This window comes from Pyxicephalus adspersus, chromosome 1, assembly GCF_032062135.1.
Source record: "Pyxicephalus adspersus chromosome 1, UCB_Pads_2.0, whole genome shotgun sequence".
NCBI lineage: Eukaryota > Metazoa > Chordata > Amphibia > Anura > Pyxicephalidae > Pyxicephalus > Pyxicephalus adspersus.
Window position 1 is genome coordinate 69,019,675 of NC_092858.1, and position 22,208 is coordinate 69,041,882.

Here is a 22,208-nt window from a genome sequence, read left to right on the forward strand (position 1 = left end):
ATGATTCTTGTGCACCTGCATTAGTTGAGCAACTTCTACAGAAGTGCCAAATTAAGGACCAAACATCCAAGTCCAGTGCATAACCCAAATCCCTTTCCCATTTAAAAGTATAAGGAAGGAGGAGAAGAAAATTTAGAAAGGAGGGACGAATAAAGAAAAGAAATTACACCTTTCGCATAGGGAGTGGAGTAGAGACAGAGAGACGTTCCCAGTGAGACACAGTCCCCGACACAGGGGGCCTGTGAGATATACTTTTAACAAAGTGCCTAATCTGTAAATATCGAAAAAGCTCTGTGCTGGGGATAGAATAAGTATCTTGAAGGTGAGAAAAAGGGAGAACCCCTGATCAGGAATAAAACTTATACACATGGGTCAGGCCAGAAATGGTCCAAGGGGCAAAAGAGGATGGATAAATGTGTCCAGGGGAGAATGCCAGAGTATTAAGGAGGGTAAGTAAAGGGAGTGAAGCAGAGCGAAGGACACATTTCTATCCCAGATCTGTAAAGCATGTCTAATCGTTGGGAGAGTAAATTTTGGACATAAACAGGAAGGAAGCCATAGAATTTTAGGTGATATAGGGTAGTCTATTTCAGAGGTCTCGATTGACACCCATAAAGGGCTTCAGATTGTGCATTGTATTTAGTAAGAGGACATAATTGTGCAGCTAAATATTTAAAAGAGAGATTTGGAACTTCTAGACCACCCTTGTCACGAGGTAAATAGAAAGTAGAACGAGGAGTGTGAGGGCGGGCACGGGCCCAGATAAAGGACAGAATTAAAACTTCTAAAGACCGGAGAACTGCAGAGGGGATTTGAACAGGAAGGGTGCGAAAGCGATACAATAACTTAGGTAAAAAGGTCATTTTAACAGCTGCAACTCTACCTAACCATGATAAGTTGTATCGGGACAACTGTGTAGAGAGTCTAATTTAGAGATAAGAAGGGGGGGGAGCTAGTTCGTAGCATACAGGGATGAATAAGAGGAAGTAAGACGAATACCCAAATATGGAAGGAAATCATCAACCCACTGGAAATCAAAATGTTGTTTCAATGAAAGTACGATAGATGAAGGTAGAAATACATTCAAAATTTTGGTCTTGGAACTATTAGGAAGAAGGCCAGAAACTTGACTGAAGGAGCAGAGAAGGGAGAGAAGATTAGGGAGGGAGATAAGAGGGTTAGTGATAAACAGTAAAGGGTCGTCAGCAAACAAGCATCATTTTTCAGCCAAAGGTAGTCCAGTGATATCAGGATGGTTCCTGATGAGGAATGCTAAAGGTTCAAGAGAAAGAGCAAAGAGTAGAAGGGAGAGAGGGCATCCCTGTCTGGTTCCTTGGTGGATGGGAAAAGGTGAGGAATGATAACGAGCATATCCAACCATAGCAAAGGGTCTATTTTAAAGAGACAAATGCCAGTTGAAAAACAGAGGATCAAAGCCCCATAGCTGAAGAATATTACTTATATAGGGCCAAGAGATAGAGTCAAAAGGTTTCCGTATATCAAGTGACACGAGGAATGCAGGACGATTTTGACGTTGGGCAAGTTCAGTGAGAAGAATAACACATCTAGTGTTGTCAGATGCCTGTCTCAGGGGAATGAAACCAACTTAATCCCTATGGATCAAGCTTCCAAATATTAGATTAAGTCGATTAGCTAAAATTTTGGCAAGAATTTTAATATCAATAATAATAAGAGATATTGGACGGAAGTTAGTCCAAAGGGAAGAGTCAGTGTGTGGTTTCGGGATCATACAAATAGTAGCTTGTTGAGATTCCAGGACGCAATTTAGCACCATCTCTCAGGGAGTTAAAGGAATCAACCAGAAGGGGGGAGAGTAGATCATTAAATTTTTTTGTAATAAGAGGACGTAAAGCCATCAGGTCCAGGTTTCTTGTGGAGTTTAAGTGAAATGATGGTAGACTGGACTTCCAGTAAAGAAAAAGGTTTTTCAAAACTGTCACATTGCAAGGGTGACAGAGTTAGGAGGTTAAGATTAGAGAACAGAGTTGGGAAAGTAGCAGGAGAAAAGGAGGAGGTCAGCAGATAGCTGTTAATGATTGTACCTAGATTAACATATCTTAATCACAGGGCACTAGGCAAGAGATTGTTATTCTGCTGAGTGTAAAGCTGCGTACACACTTCCAATTTTTATCGTTCAAAATGAACGACGAACGAACGACGAACGATAGATTGGGCAAAAATCGTTCGTAAAAAAAGTAACCAACGACGCCGACGAACGAGGAAAGTCGTTGGAAATGAACGACCAGACCGGCGGATCGGATTGGACGACGATCGTTGACCATCGTTCGTGTGTACGATCGTTCATTGATCGTCCATGGTCTGAGCATGCGTGATGAACGAACGTTCCTGTGGTGCACGTAACTTCCTGTATCGTTCAAACGATCGCATCTATTGTGTGTACAATATCTACGAACGATCGTGTCGTTATCTGTATGTACAGGATCGGTGCTATACGATCGTTCGCAGATATCGTGCAGGATCGTTTGTCGTTCGTTTACCAACGATAATAATTGGAAGTGTGTACGTAGCTTAAGAGTGAGAGGTTCCCTCCTGACTTACCTAATGACCACAAGTCATAATAAACTAGAGCCCTTTATGGTAACATATTTTGCAATATTCTGGTAGCATGTCAGAGGTAGTAAGAAGTGTGGCTGTGCCAAATCATGGCGCATTTACCCAAAAGTAGCATGGTGCTTTTGGCTGTGTCGTTGATGGCTGAAGATTTGAGTCATGGCCACAGCCTAGGGCAAATGTGTTTTCCTGTGATGCAGTTTGCCTTTCCTGGCCACATAGCAGCAGTTTGCTGCTCCGTAGATCAGAGGTCCCCAACCCACAGTCGGCAGCCTACTAGTGGGCTGTGGCCATCCGACAGGCGAGCCGCGGCTCTGGCTGGCGCACCTTTAGCAGGGTCAGGAGAAGGACCCTGCTTGGGGCGGGGCACCCGCCAGAGCAGTGGACCACGTCTCCTGTACGCATTGCATACTCAGGGCAGTGTCTCTGGACACAACCCGCCCATTCTCCCATCACAGGCTCAGATCTGCAATGGGAGAGTGGGTGGGTTCTGGCATCAAGATGCCACTCTGGGAACAACACAACATGGTTGTGTTCACACTGCAAAACACTAAAAAAGCTGTTACTGTGTATGTGTGAATAAAAACTAATTTGTTCCAAAAATTTCCACTGGTTCAGTTTTTACACACAAAAAACACTTTCCAGAACGGATCCATGAATGACGTCGGAAGGCCTCTGTAGACATGTCAGATTCTCTTCCAAGATGAGCCCTGCGGCTTGTATCAGCCAAGAATCATCTGGTGTGTGTACATAGCCTTACTTCATATCCCACCTCAGAGACCATGGCCAATACACCTTCTCCTTCCTATTCTCCTTTACCACTCCAATGACTCATTGTTCCCCCCAATAAATACTCCACACCTCCAATAGGTTAAATGGCCATAGCGGCCATTTTATCTTTAACATTCACTCCCATTTTATTCACATTATTATTAACATAACAACATTACAATTACCACATAATAATACCAAACATATTAATAACAACAGTGCAGTCAAATGAACCCTTAATACCTGCTACCCAACATCAGGCACTGGCATTACAGGTCCTTGAAATCCCTGACTACCACCAATGTCAAAACTTGGGGATCTGCCCCCCGTCTTTGACCTCACAGACCATTCTCTTCCTGACACCACCTAACCCTCTAACTATCATCATATAGTATTGCCTTATTATTAGCAATAGGGGTTTGTGTAACCAAAAATGTGTAAGGTTCCACATGTGCTACTGGTTTAAAGATGTTATAAAAATGGCCCTTTTATTTAAGTAGAGGTTTAGCATCTTTTGTGCTTTTATGGTGATATATGAGTGCTACATTGTGGTTCCCTTTATAATGTAAACATATCTGAACATTGCTCAGCTACTGTAAATGAAGAATCTGGGGATATTGAAGACACTTAAATAGGGATCTTTGTAGCTTAATTTGTGTCTTTGGTGGAGCAGAACAGGGTAAATTTATCATGCTATTACTGTTGTGTAGGACCCCTGTGTGGAGATTTCCACAACCCTCTATTCAGATGCCACAGATTAAGCTTTGCTTCTCAGCTGAGCTATCATTGTTGCCTACAGAAAATCCAATACAGTCATTTTATGAACGGTGGAATCCACAAAATATCATACCAAGATGTATACAGGTTGTAAGAAAATGTTCTGCTAATTCTTTACAGGAAAGGCCCACTTGGTTACTACAACAATACTGACATCTTCAACATTGGAAAAATCAGTTACTGATATGATAATCTTTATTACTATTTTTACTTTATGTGTAAACGCTAAATGACACAGCGGCAGATTTGTTTTTACCTGATCTGACAGATACTGTGAACTATGTACATGGGAACTGCACTTTAGTTGGAAGAAGTGGTGCCCATACACCAAACTGTGCACCAAACACCAAAACCAGCCATAGAGAGCTACAGGGCGGAAATACAGATAACGAAAAGCTGGAACCAGGGCCCGACAAGCTGGGCAGTATGGGAAAGGATCAATATGTCTTATTGGGATGGAAGGAAAGATGGTGGTGGTGGGGTCTATGATTCCTTTTTGTTCTCCACTTTTGAAATCATGCTTGCCACTTAAATATTAGGTTTTGTTACCTGACAATTAGGATTTTAAAACTAGGGAATTCCAATACACTAATGTGGTGATCATGGGATAAAATGCCACCCTTGAACTACTTTTTTGCCCAATGATCAGGCTCATATGAACATTTAGACTATGTCACTTTGCCTATTGGCTCAGCTTCTGCCCTAAAATTAGCAAACACTGTGAGCTTTTCTGTTGGGGTAATGGAGGGATGAAGTAAGAGAACACAAACAGTGCTGATGTTGGCTAACAGCAATGTGCAAACTTTGTTTAACCTGTTCAATTGCTTTGTCCTATGAAAAGGTTATTTGGAGCTGTCATCTTCTATCATGATATGATAATCATCCACACCATCTGACCATAATGGGTACCTAACATTTAATATATATTGACACCTTTTATAATGTTTATTGTATAAATTATACAATTACAGGCCAAACAAGGCTTCAAGGAAAAACTAATTTTTTAGAGTGGGGCTTACACAAATGTCACATTTCCACAATGATTTGCAAATGATCAAACGTCTTGAGCACCTTGTCTACAAAAGACAGATTACCTGAGCACCATCTCTTTCCTTGACCCTCTCCAGTCTGGCTTTTGAGCTGCCCATTTCACCGAAACAGCCCTTACTAAAGTGGCCAAGGACCTCATCAGAGCTAAGTCACAGGGCAACTTTTCCCTCCTCCTTCTTCTAGATTAGGGGTGTCAAACCCAAATACACAGTGGGCCAAAATGAAAAATTTCGACAAAGTCGAGGGCCAACCTTGATATTTATTTAAAAAATATCTACAATTAAGAAGGGTCGCTAATGAATGTCAACAGAGGAATGGGCTCTTGTGGGTCCTGATTGACGCACCAGCAGAGCATTCAGGGATTTGTAGTATTAGCGGTGCATGCACTGTCTACCGGCAGTCCAGATCTAGTAGACATTTGCGATTTTTTCGCAGGCCAAAAATAATTGGCGGGCCTGAGTTTGACAGCCCTGTCCTAGATCTTTCCTCTGCTTTTGACACTGTTGATCACCCCCTTCTAATACAAATCATGCGCTCCATTGGTGTCAGTGACACTGCTCTCTCTTGGTTTTACTTCCCACCTGTCTCCTTTCAAGTTTCTTCCAATGGTAAATTCTTCCCTCCTACTCTCCTCCCTATTGGTGCTCCCCAAGGGTCCTTGGACCGGTTCTGTTTTTCTGTACACCTCCTCTTTCTGTACCTTCATATCCTCCTTTGGTTTACATTACGTTGATGACACTCAAATCTATCTGTTTACCCCTGTCTCCCTCAGTCCTGGATAAGGTTTCATGCTGCCTGTCAGCCATCTCATCATGAATGTCTGACTGATTTCTGAAACTCAACCTGGATAAAACCCAACTCATCATCTTCCCCCCTCAAATTCCAAATCTCCCCCTGACATTTATCTAACTGTTAACAACACTGTTATTCAGCCCTCCCCTCCCCATCATCTCTTGTCTGGACTACTGTAACATCCTCCTCTCTGGTATTCCACTAACCCGACCCTCTCCTTTACAATCTATTATGAACGCTGCACCCAGATCCATCCATCCTTCCCACCGCTCTTCTTCTGTTGCATCCCTTTGTAGTTCTCTTCATTGGCCTAAATTTCACCTTAAAATCAAATTCAAGCTCCTGTGTTTTGCCTTCAAATCCCTCCACCGTTCTTGTCCAACATACCTTTCTGACCTGGTAAAAAAAAAATACTTCCCTAGCAACTCTCTTTGCACCTCAAATGACCTACTACTGACTTCCTCACTCATAACCTCATCACACGCACGGCTCCAAGACTTTTCAACAGCTGCCCTAATTCTCTTGAATGGTCTTCCTCGCCCTTTTCGGGTTGCTCCTACTTTCAGCTTATTTAAAAGAGCACTTAAAACCCATTTTTTCAAACTTGCCTACCGTCCTCCTCTGTCTTTCGAAACCCTCACTACTTCCCTCCACTACATATCCCCCCTCTTATTGTGTACTTCCCCCACCTCCAAGATTGTAAGCTCTTCGGGGCAGGGTTCTCTCCTCCTGCTGTTTCACTGTCTGTTTTAGTCTGTCATTTACAACATCTATTTAATGTACAGCGCTGCGTAATATGTTGGTGCTCTATAAATCCTATTTAATATCAATATTAAGTATAATAATCATAATAAAAAATCTAGAGAAGTTCCTGTGAAGGATCACAAACATTTAGTTAAGTTTTAGCTTTCATTCTGGTACATGTGCATTTGACTTCCTCCAGAACTTCCACAAATATAGACCATCATGTACCATGTAACAGCAATAGAATATGAGCAAATCATTAGGGGAACTTCTGACTGGATCTACCCAAACAAATCAGTACTTTTACCAACTTGCAAAAACATGTACAGGTACAATAACCCAACATATAGTATAAAACACACACTGCAAATAAATATTGCATAAGTTATTAATAATCAACACAATGTAAAATACATCTAATAACTACAAAAACAAAAGATAGCAAAAATCAAGATTTGGAACAAGTAACTGAACCAATTATGCCAAAAAAAATGTTTATATTGTATGCCATTGTTCTGGTATATACAAGGCACTTAAAGCTAAAATAGGGGGAACAAAGGAAGAACAAATACAAAAACCACAGAAAACGAAATTTATATTATTTAAAAAAAAATATTACAAATCATTATAAACGAAGTTTAAACATGCCTGTAAGCTTGACTTCCTGGCAATCCATCCCTTAGAGTCTGAAATGTGCCATGTATACAGTATAACAAACACTTGTATATAAAAGCCACATGCTGTTTATTAAATGTGCAGCTGCAATGGACTGAAACTGAGCCATCGTGTTAACTGTCACTTGCATCATCCACTTTGCAGCCTATGGGATTTCTGTTCTGTATAGAAAACTGTACAGTGAGTCAGTATTACATGGGATGACACAAGTTCCATTATAGTATTTCAAACAAACAGGGACCGATTTACTTAATCTAAGGAAAGGACTGAAACAAAAAATGCAAGCTGTTACCAACAGCAACCAAATGGGGTTAAATTTTGCATTTTATGAACTAAAAAAATAACTATTTTTTTATGCCTATTCTCTTCCCCATGCACATCTTAAAGTAAAGCAAATAAAATAAAAAGTACAAAAACCTAATTTATTGCAGCCTACCAGTCGTTAGATGAGGTGGCTGTACCAGTTTTTTATTTTCAAGTAAAAAAGCTGAAAACAGTTGATCTTGCTAGAAATGCCATGCCAGTGCTACTTCATGTGAGATGATCAAGAAGCATAAAACAGTAATATCTTGATTCTGTAAACTACTAATCTCCCAATACTCATGTAATAGTAATAGAAAAAAACAACCCTGGTGGGTGACATCCACAGCTTACTTTTAAATAAAGTGGAAGAGCGAGTATAGTTAGGTATGAAAAAAAAGAAAACTAATGCAGCCATCACATCTGAAGGCTGGCTGGCTCAGCACTTATTGTTCATTTTCATTACCGATCTAAGGAAAGGTAAAATTTGGTAGCCTGCTCACAATAACTGTTAATCTTTCTAATATTTTAACCACCCGACCGGTAAACCCGACCTTGGTTCGGGTTTATCGATTTTGCAAAAATCGATAAACCCGAACTTTTTTCACTGTATAAATCCCAATCACTTACCTGGTCCCCGCTGCGATGATCCAGCGTTGATCAAAAAAAAAAATACTCACCTTCTGCCCGCAGCTCCTGCGGAGATGTCTTCTGTCTTCTTTCTTCATCCGGCGAGTACAGTGACGATCACCGGGGTTTCCCGGTGACGTCGCTGCATGCGTCGGTGCGGGCCGGAAATTCAAAATCCTTTGCATTGAACTCAATACAAAAAAGCTGTATTGAGTCCAATACAAAGAAATCCTTATATAATATATATATAATTGTATTATATATATATTATATAAGCTACTGTACAGGTACATTACATTATACACTATTTTTATTTTTGTATTTTAAACTTTTTTTTAAAGTTTTTTTTTTTAAAGATCGGCGATTCCTGATGATGTCCGTGCGTGCGCCTGTCGATGGGGGTCGTAGCGGGAAATTCAAATATTTTATATTTGTATAATATAAATTATATTTATGTGGTTTTGTCTATAGGTATGTGACGTTGGACTGTTGGACACTAGGGAGGTGTTTTAGAAAAATATATTACTATACAGTATACCAAATTATCACATTTTCAGTATTTTTCATTTATTTATGTATTCTTGTTTAAGCTGATCTTTGTGTATTTTATTTATTTTATTAAATATATATATATATTTTTTTTTTACATGATTGTGTGTTTCTGTAAGTTTTTTTCTGTAAGTTACAGGTCTACAATTTAAAAAAAAGATTCATGAAAAACAGTGTACCGCTTTTGGTACAGAAATCTAGACATCAGTGTAACGCCCAGGTGGTTAAAGGGAGATCCCATATATATTTGTTAAAATTTACTTTTTTTCACAAAACTACAACCAGAGTCAAAGATGTGCAACAACTTGCAGCTAAATATTACGAGTAAGAGCAATTCCAAATCATTAACAATAAAATCAATTATCAATTCTTAATAGCAGAAACATTTCAGAAGTCAACTAACAAGGTGAAAAAAGGAGTCACAAAAGGATGTATTTATGGCTCCTGGCAAAAGCATGACATTCTGGACAGACCTGAGATGTACTTCATTGAGCTCTATCCTTTCTATGACTTTTCATCCTGATCACATTATTTAAATAGCACATAATGTGAAAGCATTGGTCACTTTATGGGGCACAATCAATGTTTCTTGAACTTTCTAACATGGGAGAATCCTTGAAAGAGGTTCAGGTCTTCAGGGAACCCCTGCTATAGTTACTATATCCACAGCTCACAGTAAATTAGGAAGTATGTCTCATACATTGCTGGCCATTAGTAAGGCTGACAGCCTTAAAGATAGCCAAAAAGATAATTTGCGTCTGTTAAACTGACCTGAGAGTCACACATGCTGCATTCTTCACAACGCAGCATATAGCCCTATTGTGAACAGATATTTCTCTTCATTACAGGTGGACAAATTGAGTGGAATGGGAGAAAGGACAAGGTGAATATATGCAAGTCAATAAAATGAATAGTATGATACGATAGTGAAATCATCCATGAATGAATCAAACTCTACAGTGACCTCATCATCCCTGAAACCACTTGACTTTAATTTTAAACAGTTTTTGCCATCCACAGGAGAAGGATATGTGATATTCTTATGAGAGAGGCTAAAGGGGGATTAAGAATTTGAATTAAAGTTTGCAAAATCCTTGCAGTATATGTAGTAGAACAGATTTTTTTTTTAGAAAGCTTAATTTCACTTTAATTCCTCCCAGCCTTATTCAATGGAGGAAAAGACTAAACCAGAGGTATGGTGATAATAAAAATTGATTACTGTATTCCACTTACATAAAAAAAACAGGAGCTGTTCAGTGCCAGCCTTAATTATGGGTGTTAAGAGCTATTAATTTTACTCAGTTACTGTCATGCCAGCATTTATTAGATTCCTGCACTTCTCACATTGTCTTCATTTCCCGAGAGGAACATTTCAACCTGTTAGAACGACAACACGTTATTGTATTGAGAGATTTTTAACTGTGAATCTCTGAACTGTAATAAGCAATTATTTATACACAGTGGTGCATTGTACACTGTTAAAGTTTTGTGTTACATTATTTACATTTAGAACATCATATCACTAAATCTTCTAATAAACCGGCAAAAACACATAACACTATCAAACGGACAAAGGAAGATCATTAAAATGAGCCAGGAATGGAAAGACAGCTGTCACTCACTCCTGTAGAAAGGTTCTATTAAATGCCATTGCTGTGGTTAAAAAAGGCAAATATACCAGTTAATTCACATTTATTGTTCCCTGCACTTCATTTTAGGATATCATAAAGTTCAGAATGCTTAATCATAAAATTGACATAAACCCTCTCAATAAAAGGCATCTCATGCACAAAACCTTTCTTTTAAAGGAAATAATAAGGGATTAATAGTTATTCTCTGCATTGCTAATGATAATATTGGTGTACATAAGTATTTTTGCACCCCGGGATATTAAAATCTTTTTCCAGCATGCTTGTGGTTTTCTGAAGGTTATTAATACTAACTTCATGGTTCCATTCATGTGGATGGTAAATTAATCATTAATAATTTTAAACAGACTTCACTCATGAAGATCCTTTTTGGCTAATTTCTAAAGCTGCATATACACGTGCAATTTTTGTCATTGGAAAGGATCTTTCACGATCCTTTCCAACGACAAAGGACTACATGATGCATGAACGGTGCTGTACATACAACACCGTTCTGCTCTATGGAGAGGGGAGGGGGAGAACGACGGAGCGACACCCTGCTGCGCGCTCTCCCCCTTCCCTTGCATTAGGATCAGTCGTCGTTCATCGTCCGTGGATCCGCCAGGACGGTCGTTCGGACGATGGACGACGACGACTGTACACACGCCAGATTTTCACCCGATATCTGGCCGATGCTGATTATCGGGCGAGAAAAATCTGACGTGTGTACGCAGCTTAAGTCTATCAAGGAGCTTCAGTTCTCTGAAGTCAGTTCAGTAATATTAAGAATATATGGGTTACAGTCACATCATTATACTGTGTACAATTCCAGTAGTGCTTCTAATTACATGGAATTTGTAATTGCAATGGAAAACCTCAACTGAGATACCATTGTCTTCAGGTAGATCATCTCACTAATATCTTTGGTGAAAACTCAATAGTAGTAGCTGCAGTACAATATTATTGGTTGTCAGTCCCTAGATGATTGTAGAGATTTTTTCAAGCACACAGAAAAACCAACATAGCTTTCAATACAACAGAGGTTCCCGTGTTTTCTTTTTATCAGGTAGCTGACTGTGACAATCAGACCACAGGAAATTCCCATGTATGCTCCAGAGTCCCCATCTCCATTTTCTTCCTTCATTAGCTTCCTCTCAGCCACCAAGGGCTAAGCTTTCAATGCCTAAGCTCAGGAGCAAAATTCAGACTACAGCCTAAAAACTCAAACAAAGACCCTTTCCAGTAAAATCTGACTACTCACTAGGATCAACTTTTCGAAAACCAAGAGAAAACTCTGAGCACTCAGAGCACTGTTAAAATCTAATAAGAATGTCCACTTACACTACAAAAAGAAATAAACAATGTACTTGCATGTCATATACTAGCATGCAATTGGATATTCCAGCCAAAGTGTGTGTCATAAGACCCCTCTTGTAACTGTGCCTGCCTGCATTCAATATGTTTCCTATCATCTGAGCAGACTTTACTTAAGCATCTTCTGACACTGGAAAGTGTTTGTTGGCTTCCGACTGTGTAAATAATTAACAACCCAGCTACAGGAGAAAGCTAGGAGGCAAAACAAGTGCATGTACAAAAACAAAAATAAGACTTTTTTACAATTTAAGGTTCTAAGATTTGTGTTCATTTATGGAAGAATAATAAATCGCTTATTCTCATTTTGATGGATTGATATCACTTGGTCAGTAAATGTGATTGGATATTTAAAATGAAAAATTTACAACTGCTCATTGAGGAAAAATAATTTTCATCTCTAGTCCAGTATATTATTAGATTGAATGGATTAAAACCCCATACATATATTGCCAGAATTAGGGTTATTCATTGACTTGAGATGTCTCCAGATAGCTTGATTAGGAAGGAGTGCCTTACACAAGGAAATTTTTAATGTGGTGCAAAAATAACTAAACCAAAACAAACACAAGTACAACATTCTGAGTAAAGAAGTGTTTATTATTTTAATAAAGCTTTTTTTATTCTTTATGTATAGTTCTTCTGTATAGTCAACTTACAGGATGTCTAAGGACACTCTGTGACCTTAAAAATCAAATCCCTGGCTCATCTATTTCACACAATCACCCTATATGTTTTTCTTTACATATCTTCAATTGTCCTCTTGAGATAAATGACAGTACCATAAGATAAAATGCATATGTGTTGTGTTGTGCTGCTTTGCCAAAACTAGTAAAGGTTGTTTTTTCCTGTGTTCAGGCTTCAGTTCAGTTCAGTTGTGTGGTGCCATAAAATGTTCAATGTTCAATGCAAACAGTGAAAGTGAAAACTGCAAAAAGCATTCCTTAAGCTACACATTGCCAGCCAGACTTGTAGTTCACAAGTAACAGAAGTAAATTGCGAATGCTGTTACATGCATGTCACATGCCCATTCATACTTGGAGGTACCAGGTATTTCCTTTAGCTCCTGGCACTGATGAGAGGGGGTTAAAGCAAACATGTTGCTTTGCCCTAAAAAGCCGTATTTCAGGCTGCTGTAAAATATAGCCATGATATATATCTACATGAGGTAATGCTTGTTCTGCCTAGATGGACTAAAACATGATACAGACCCATTACCTTATTGCTCATTTTATTGGCAGCTTCTCGTCTCTTTAATCTAGCTTTAGCATTCATCTACAATGATTGCTAAAGCTGCATTGTTTATAATGATAATTAAGTGCCTATAAGCAACAGAAAAGTGAAGAGCTGGGCTTCAAGGGACCAGTTGTAAAAAGCAGAGTAAGCCTGGGGGAGTGAGGGACAAGATATGTATTATTTCCAAAAATTACCTTTTAATCAGTACAGTGAGGGGAGGAGATGGTAGCAGTACTGCGTAACTTCCAGCAGCGCAAAGGGGTCTTTCAACATTCAGGCCTAGAATATACTAACTTTCTGTACAATCCTTTATGTTTCCTTTTCAGTATATAGTTGTTGTCAGTAATCCATGTGCTTCTTTATTTAGGCTTTATTTAGTGTGTGCAGTTTAAATCCTTACAGGTGATAAAGACAAAGTAAAGAAATAAAACACTTTACATTCATTTACATTTGCATTGACAGATTGCACGATCCTCTTCAGAAACCTACACCTACAATTACCTTCCACCATTTCATTTCTGTAACTAGATCATATTCCAGTCTCCCAAAATCACTTTTTTAGATGTTTATATGAGACTTGTAGAAAATCGTACACAGAGGTACTGTGAAAATGTGATTGAAGTATAATTATCTAGATACTCTGTGGCAAGCAGAATAATGTAAGTGAGATATGCTAAACCCAAGTCTGCAGTAAATTATTTTTGGCCTGACAAAATTGTGCCAGTTATAATGAGTTTGAAAATTGGTTTCCCTTAAGTGATCCTGCGGGAAATACTGCAATAAAAACACAAGCACTCTTAAAGCATAAGTCTTTTGGAGATAAAGTGTGAATATTATGTCAAATTGGTAACTTTTTCTAAAATACTTACTAGCTAAACACTTCACTGTTTTTTTCTGGGTGTAGCTATCAGACAAATTAAGTTCTTGAGAAAAGTTTTAGTGTTGTAAATTGATCTAAAGTAGCAGAGAGGTCTCTCTTCAGTAAACAGCTATTTCCCCAAATCCCTATTCTGTAGCAAAGAAATCTGTCTGGGCTGAAGCAGTTGGCTGCTCTGCAATTATTACGCTAAAAACAAAGCCCATTGACTTGAACATGTACACAGCCATCTGTTTTGGTTTGTATTGAGCTACTGTTATGCGTCCTGCAGAAGCTTCTCAACTGTAAAGTATGCATATATTGATATCTTTACATGGGAATAAATAGACAAGGCATTCTACAGTGCATTGCAGCAATTATACAAGATATAATTTTATCGCTTGGAAAAAATCTATGTGGACATTAGGCAAAAACAGAGATATAACATGTATTTGGGCTTCACATCTGAATCTGACTGACATCTATGGTCAGCTTAAAGTGGATCTAAACTTCAAAAGTGAGGATTTTGTTATAGTAGAGAGAACAGCTAGAAAGGGTAACTATTCCTAAGTACTATGCTGCATAATGTACCTTTTGTTTTGTACTTGGTGGTATTTAAGGGTACCTAGGTGCTCCTCTTTTAGAGCCTCATAGTACATCTGTTTTGTGAGTTCCAAGGCACTTCTACCTGTACAGAGCTCTGACTTCAAAACTATCAAATACCTATAGTTAGATTAAGTGTTGATTGTGATCTTGTCAGTAAGATAGCAATCTTGAGCACTTTGATTAAATTTTTACACAGTTATTAGAGGAAAGTCATATTTGCCATAGTAAGCCAACATTTCAGGGTGTCTTTTTCAAATACTTTTTTATTGAAGAGGAAGAACTTCTCTCCTTTACCACCGTGTCAGTAATAACTGAATGGGAAACCCAGAGCCTCCTGCGATATATAGGTCACGTATCCTGATTTTGGGCATGTGTAAAAAGAAGCTTTGCCCACAATGTAAAAAAAAAAAGTGGATCTCATGCATATGCATTGAGATTTTTTTTTATATTTTCAGGAGGAAACATCACCCAATCTTGCACCTGTGCATCATGAGACCAGGTGATTTAAGCAGAAGAAGGAAGTAGACTCCAGCAGATGGAGACGCAATTGTGCATGGTAATATGGGTGCTGTTATAGCCACAAAGAGGGGCTACCTCCATCATATTGCCCATGGTTTTAGTATGTAGTATGTAGTTATATATACCACATGTTCTTTGTCATGTGGTATATATAAATATAAACAAGTTAAAAATATAAAAATAATGTACAAAATATAAAAAAAGTACAAAACTATTTTTTACTTAATAATACACATTATTAGGATTATTTACTATATATATATATATATATATATATATATATATATATGTAGATATATAAATATATATATATATTTATATATATTATTGGTTTTGTATTGGTTGTTTTTTTAAAGTGAATTACTAGCCAAAACTTTTTTATTTTATCTAGAGTGTATATTTTTATGTGGGTATTTTTGTTTTCTTTTGGGGTGATTTAATTTTGCATTTTGTCCTACAAACAAAACACTAAGTAAAAATCACTCAGAAGTTAGGGAAATCACATTTATATAGTTGTATTTGAGAAGGTATCCTCATCATAAAATATCCCCTACTAAAATTTAAAACTTGGTGATGATGATTACCAGGGGAGGTTGAATATTTCCAACATGAGCAGCCTTTTAAACTTAGAAGGGTATTTTAATACACCAACTGTATTTAAAGCATAATTACTAAACTGACTAAACTGGAATGTGTAAACAAAAACCTGTACAAAATAAGGACAGCATACATCCCTTTAATACTGTACAAAGAACTGTATAGCCAAAAGAAGTAATATTTCATCTATTTTATTCATGCAAATAATTGAACCAGTACAAACACATCTGCAATGCAGCGTGTGCTGTAAGAAATGATAATATGTCAAATGACCTGATATGATCTGAAATGAATCAGTCACTATTTTTCAGTCAGCGTTGACCAGACTGCAGATTCTTTAGTTGAAAGCAGGAGCTAAAAAAAGCTCAGAGATGAGGTAATTCCAGGACCCTTGTAGAGTCACCTGCAATTTATTCCAGAGCATGAGGTATTTGCACAGGAAACATGACAAACAGGAAAGCAATATTTGTACTCAATATGCTTGTGAAATGTCATAACTGATAATACAACATGGACTAAATACACAACAAAATGTGTTTTTCATGAATAAATAGACACCAGCTATATCTAAATTACATTCAGCCACTGTAATTAAACAGGTAATTCTACCTATATACTGTCACAGCCTGACATTCAGTGTTCAAAATAATAAAAATGTATGTTGTTTTAACTTGGATACCTAATGTATTATTCATATCACAACTATACTTAATAGAGAGTTGACTAGAACAGTATACCATATACCTCATTGTCCACTATGATTTTATCCAATCTGTGCACCACTGACTCCTTTTTAACCTTAGTCAGTAAGAAGAATCATATTTTTCACAAGTCTGTTATTTGTTGCTTCTGCATTTGTAATTTTTTGAGCCTGGTCAACTGAACTCCCACTAATTCTAGAAGTCTTTTGTTTAGAGTGGAAAAGAAATATGAGTCCTTGCTTATAATTTACAATACTTAAGCACAGCAAATAAGATACGCTGGAACTATTTTATTACAACAAAGTGATCCAATCAAAAGAATAGCAAGTAAAGTCTATGGCCATATCACTAACTGTATCTGACTGCATGCTAAATAGTAAACCTAAAAGGAAAGCCAGTTCCCTTTTGAATTCTAACATCCAACCAAAATGGTACAAAGTTTGAAAAAAGCTTGAACTTTTACTTCTTTCTAAAAACTAAAATCTAAAGTCACTTTCTGATATTTTAACTAAATTACACTCTTGTTTGACAGCCAAGACTAGTTTAATCATTATTCTGTGTCCATGTTGTGCCAGGTTTTTAAAGTTTGTACAAAAACTTTTGTATAGGTACCAATATATAAAGTTCAAAATGATTATATTGCCATTTTTCTGGGACACAGAAAAAGCTACAATTCTACAATCTCTTGTCATGTTTTTTGGAACATTTGGGTGAACATGATCCAGAGCAATCTCTTTATAAAACATTTTAGCATTTGATAAAATGTTTTGCTCTTCTTAACTCTAAGTATAATCTGATTTTTAATAAAGAGTAAGAAATGGTGGACATTTTTTTTACTAGTTCTGCTAATTTTTACTAATTTTACTAATTCTGTTTTGCATTTTTTTTACATATGTTTACTTTTTTCCTAAACATTCTTTATTTATTTCAGGAAAAAGGGAAAATCGATGACAATTGCAACTAATACAACAAACAAAAAAAAATATTCTATGGGAACAAAACAACATGCTTTCAATGAAACCATATCACATAAAGTTTATGCTATGTACCTTTATTGCTGGGAGGTCCCCAATATACATTATTTTAACCCTGCAGAAACACACCTGGTAAAGAGAGGGGGATCCCCCAATAAAGACTTGATCTATCAGCTTTAAAAGATACCAGACAAGAAAGGTTTTATAATGCTTTAAAAGAAATGTATTATGATATAAAAGGTAAAACGCTAAGTCTCCTGGTTGAAACAATGACTCCGCTTGAGACAGCTAGAATTGCAAGAAAGCTCAGCCCAAAAGAACCAGTTATTGTGATGTAAGAAATGTTGAGTTCTGAAAAACTAGAAACGGTCAGAACATATTACCAATGTTTACAATTGAGCATCTTTTGTCTATGTGGAGATCAGAATGACAACCAAAAATGATTGATTCTGGTAAATGAATCATGCAGTAGAAGAAAGGTGAAAGTGTAAGTCCTTGTGGAAGTATTCAGAAGTCACCAAAGGTCTAGCACCTGACAAATAAAAGTACATTTCTTTAGATTCTTTAGATAAAGGCAAAGGATATAGGGTGGATAGTTGGTCAAGGCAAACTTTTGGTCCAAAGCTAAATGAACTGTCCAGACTTTAAATATACATCCCTTTTTACAGGGTTTCTGTACTAGGATTATTCCCACACGCGATATGTAACTATCATCTACAGGTATCTGAATGATTCATTAGAACCAGAAATCCAATTATAATGCAAAGAGGCAAAACGGTTCATTTATTTGAAGTTTTCTACTAAGTATTAATGTTTCTTTTACTCACCTTGTAGAGGTGTCCTCCTCTCATGTAAAGATGAAAGCTGCACTAGGTATGTTTTAACAATAACTGTCTTCCAATATATTTCTGCAGTACCCAGTTGAGGATTTGTTAGTGCCTAGAGCACCATCAATCCAAAAATGCTGTTCTGATGTCTATTTTAAAATATGCAGTACCTGTAGATTTCTATATTTAGCAGCAGAACATGCGAATTTGCATGTAAAACATGATGAATGGAGTGTGTATGCTAAGGATGTGTATGATTTACAACAGCTGAAAAAACAAGTCATATATTGCTTATTGCATCGTATCATAGCTAGCATGTCTTTCTATAATAATATTGAACCACAAGCAATTAACAAAAAGTTTTAATGGAGTAATATCTGGAAAGACAGCTGTAAATCAATGATTACAAAAAAAATGGTCACAAAATAATGATTTTGAATGAAAGATTCTGTAGGTAAACCAGACTGAGGTGTATACAGCCGACATTGATGTTATTTTCTAATTCTAAGGCTGGGAGCACAGGGGTGACTTTTAGTTTCAGGATCACACAATAAAAACTGCAAACGATCAATTGCCTTCATTGGAACACTTGGCAGGCAATGGAAGCAAGCACATGGGTAATTTTATTTATGTGAAATAGTAGAACAAAGAGAAGATGGAGATGGTAGCTCCAAATCACAATCAATATATTTATTTATTTTTCCTTGAATGAAAAGATGCAATTATTCACACTATAGTATAATGTTTCATGCATTTTTTCTGGCCTTGCAGAACACAAAGACAGCGATGACTGCCTTGAAAGTTTTTGTTTTTTATAATACTTTTCAGACATGGAAAGTGTACTGCGTTGCCCTATTACAATTGTTGTTCAACAGTAGTAAAATGTTTATCAAGATACTAAAGTCATAAATAACCTCAAGGTAACAACACCAGTTCCCCTCTATAAAACATGTTTTATTTATTTAAACAGATATTCTCACGTCTCACCAGATCTGGTTGGGCAGGTTGGCAGGGGTAAAAATAAATGTGCTACTTAGGGTCCTATACCTGTTGCGAACACTACCCATACGGATTCCCCATGAGTCTCTTGATCTACTTTAATCCATGTCATGGCATTCATCTGGTATTGTAAAGGAAGACGTATTAACCGTACAATCATGCTCTCCCCTAAAACACAAGGGGGTTTGGGTGTGCCGCATTTTAAGCTCTACCACGGTTGCGCAGATTGCTCAACTTGCCTGTACTACTATATTGTTCCAGAGGCTCAAACTGGTAGATATTGAGGCTCACCCACATACAGAGTCGGATATTTCTTCCCTCATTTGCATATCTAATCATCTGAGTCCCAAGATTTCATGCCCCTCCCTACAGTATTCATTATCGGTTTGGGACAGAGTGAAACACCATCAGTTCAGCTATACAGCTCTTGCCCTGCTTTGGGGGAATCCTGAGTTTCCATCACATCGAATTGGTTGGTGGAGTAGCCATGGGTATCCTAGAGTATCAGGGAGACACATTTTGAGTTTCAATAAATTGGTTCAAAATAAATAATTACCCAGATCTGAAGGTTTCCACTATTCACAGCTTTGTTCTTTTGTAAGCTCAAAACTTTCTCAAAGTCCCCCCAATATTGCAAAACTGCATATGAAAGTACCGGTAAGACTTTGGCTGACAGATTTTACTTCCCTATTCGGCATTGTGGCCCCCTCCTCGAAACTACCTCATATGACAGCCTGGCAAAGGGATATGAATCAATCTTGGGACTTGGAGGAGTGAACCTGAGAAGCCCAGAATATATCCAAAGTTCACTTAATGTGAATCTGGTCGAAATGAAGCTACAAGGTAATGCTACGCTAGTACCTAGTCCCTACCAAGATAGCCAAGTGTTTTCCTGGTTCTTCTGTTTATACTGTTGCTGAAATGTAATTACCTGCTTCTAGCTGGTAGAATCAACCTGGCCAGGGCTTAAAAATCATCCTCAATACCAATGGCCTCATTATAGGTAAAACTAAACTGGATAATGGTGAATGATAAGCTCACGTGTACTATTAAAGATACTCCAGATGCCTTTGAACTCACCTAGGACCCATGGATCGCTCACTGTTCCTTGGCTCAGTCTCCATCCTGATGTGGACACCCCCCCCCCCCAAAATTACCTCTTCCTTTTATTACCTATTATTTGTTGACAGGCCAAGCAATACTTACAGAGACTGCCTTGATTTTTGGAGATATGTTTTTTTGATGTTACTTCAAGAAAAACTCTGTAAACCTGATGCATTCATTATGTTCAAACATTACCTGTTCTTTTCTGTTTTTGTTTAACTGTTGTGTACAATTCACGTTTATTTTATTAAATAAAAATTTATTGAATTAAAACATATTTCCTACAGCAGGAAACAGGTAGAAGATAGCATGGAACTCGATCTTTCTCTGAGAAAAAATCTTTTTAATTTGGAATAACTGTGCAAATATGAAATCACATTTTTTCAGTTGCCCAACTACAATTTCCCACAAGTAGAAAAGAATGACTATGCTCTAAGATAGTGTAACTTTTTTATATCTCTTTTATAGTAACAGGGGTCACCTGTGGCATGTTACACACTGAAAGCACTCATCAGCATAAACCATTTAAGAAATAAACACTGCTACAATTTAATAACTAAGAAAAGATGCTGAATCCCAGGGTGTAGTGTTTTATTTCCTTTTCTGGCTGATCTGTAGGAGTCCAATGAGCCAGATCAATACCTGAGGATTTTGCAGCAGAGCCTGTGATGAGCCACTGACCTGGAGCAGTATACAAATCTTTTGTGGAATAAACAATCACCAGCCTAAAGCTTCATGTCATATTATTATCGCTTGAGATGAGGATAACTGCTACAAAATTTGGCAACCCCAGCAGAATAATGAACAACTGACCAGGAAGGACTGCTGTTGTTTCCTATGGAGAAGAGAACAGAAGGGTGCCTCTCACTCTCCTCTCCATAGCTCAGAATGGAGCTGTGTGTATAGCACAAGAAATGATCAATAAAGTTTGTTTCCAGCAACAGTTATCTGATCTATCTGTGTACCATTTAAAGTATTTCTGATGTCAGTGTATAGCAGGGCTTAGGACATAATGGCATGATAGGAATCATTGAGTCTGCTTGGATGCTAAATACATCAATCTTAAAAAAAAACTTTAACACGCCATTTATGAGAAAAATACAAATATATACAAATCCTTTCCAACTCTTTACCTGAATCTTACTACTTTCCACAAACAGCTGAAACAAATCTTTATGATGATGATGCCCTGGGAACTAGAACAGTACCAGGACTAGGCTGTACCTGTAACAGACCGTGCGGCACAGCGCCCCCTGTCGGCTGATATCGGAGCTGCCAACATTCCTTGCAAAGCGCGCTTACATAGTGCCGCACCAATAGCATTTCTAGAACTCTATTTCCCTGCCCCTGGGGCTGCTCTCTCACTTCTCTCAAAGATTAGTAAGGAGAATTCAGACAAGGCGCAACTCCCGTTATAAGCTAGCCCTGAGTGACACAAAGAAACATGCAAAGTGACATAGCACGCACTTACCAGAGGTCATCCAGGTCCCATTCCTGCAGGAGAGCAAAGTCAAGGCTGTCCATGCTGAGGGAGCTGTGCTGGATAATGTCGGTCTCTTCACAGGGTATCAGTCCTCCTCACATGCTAGAAGTGCCCCTCACAAGGTATCAGTCCACCTCATGGGGCACCAGCTCACAGGGTATTTCTCCTAACAGGGTATTAGTTCTCATAGGGTATTAGTTCTCCTCACAGGGTGCCAGTCCCCCTCATAGGGTATAAGTCCTCTTCACAGGGTATTAGTCCTTCTCACAGGGTATTAGCTCTCCACACAGGGCATTAGTCCCCCTCATAGGGTATTAGTCCTCCTCACAGGGTATTACTCCTCCTCACAGGGTATTAGTCCTCCTCATAGGGTATTAGTCCTTCTCACAGGGCATTAGTCCCCCTCATAGGGTATTAGTCCTCCTCA

General features: G+C 37.9%; 1 protein-coding gene across 2 annotated transcripts in view; it reads right to left on the bottom strand.

Moving 5' to 3' along the window:
- AFF3 (ALF transcription elongation factor 3) overlaps nucleotides 1–21,894 on the bottom strand; it is a 142,147-nt gene extending 120,253 nt beyond the window's left edge. For both annotated transcript variants that reach the window (XM_072413371.1, XM_072413365.1), the window contains exon 1: nucleotides 21,770–21,894. In XM_072413371.1, the coding sequence (XP_072269472.1) occupies nucleotides 21,770–21,822 (53 nt within the window). In that variant the 5' untranslated portion in view covers nucleotides 21,823–21,894. The remainder of the gene's footprint in view (nucleotides 1–21,769) is intronic.
- Between the last annotated feature and the right edge of the window lie 314 nt (nucleotides 21,895–22,208).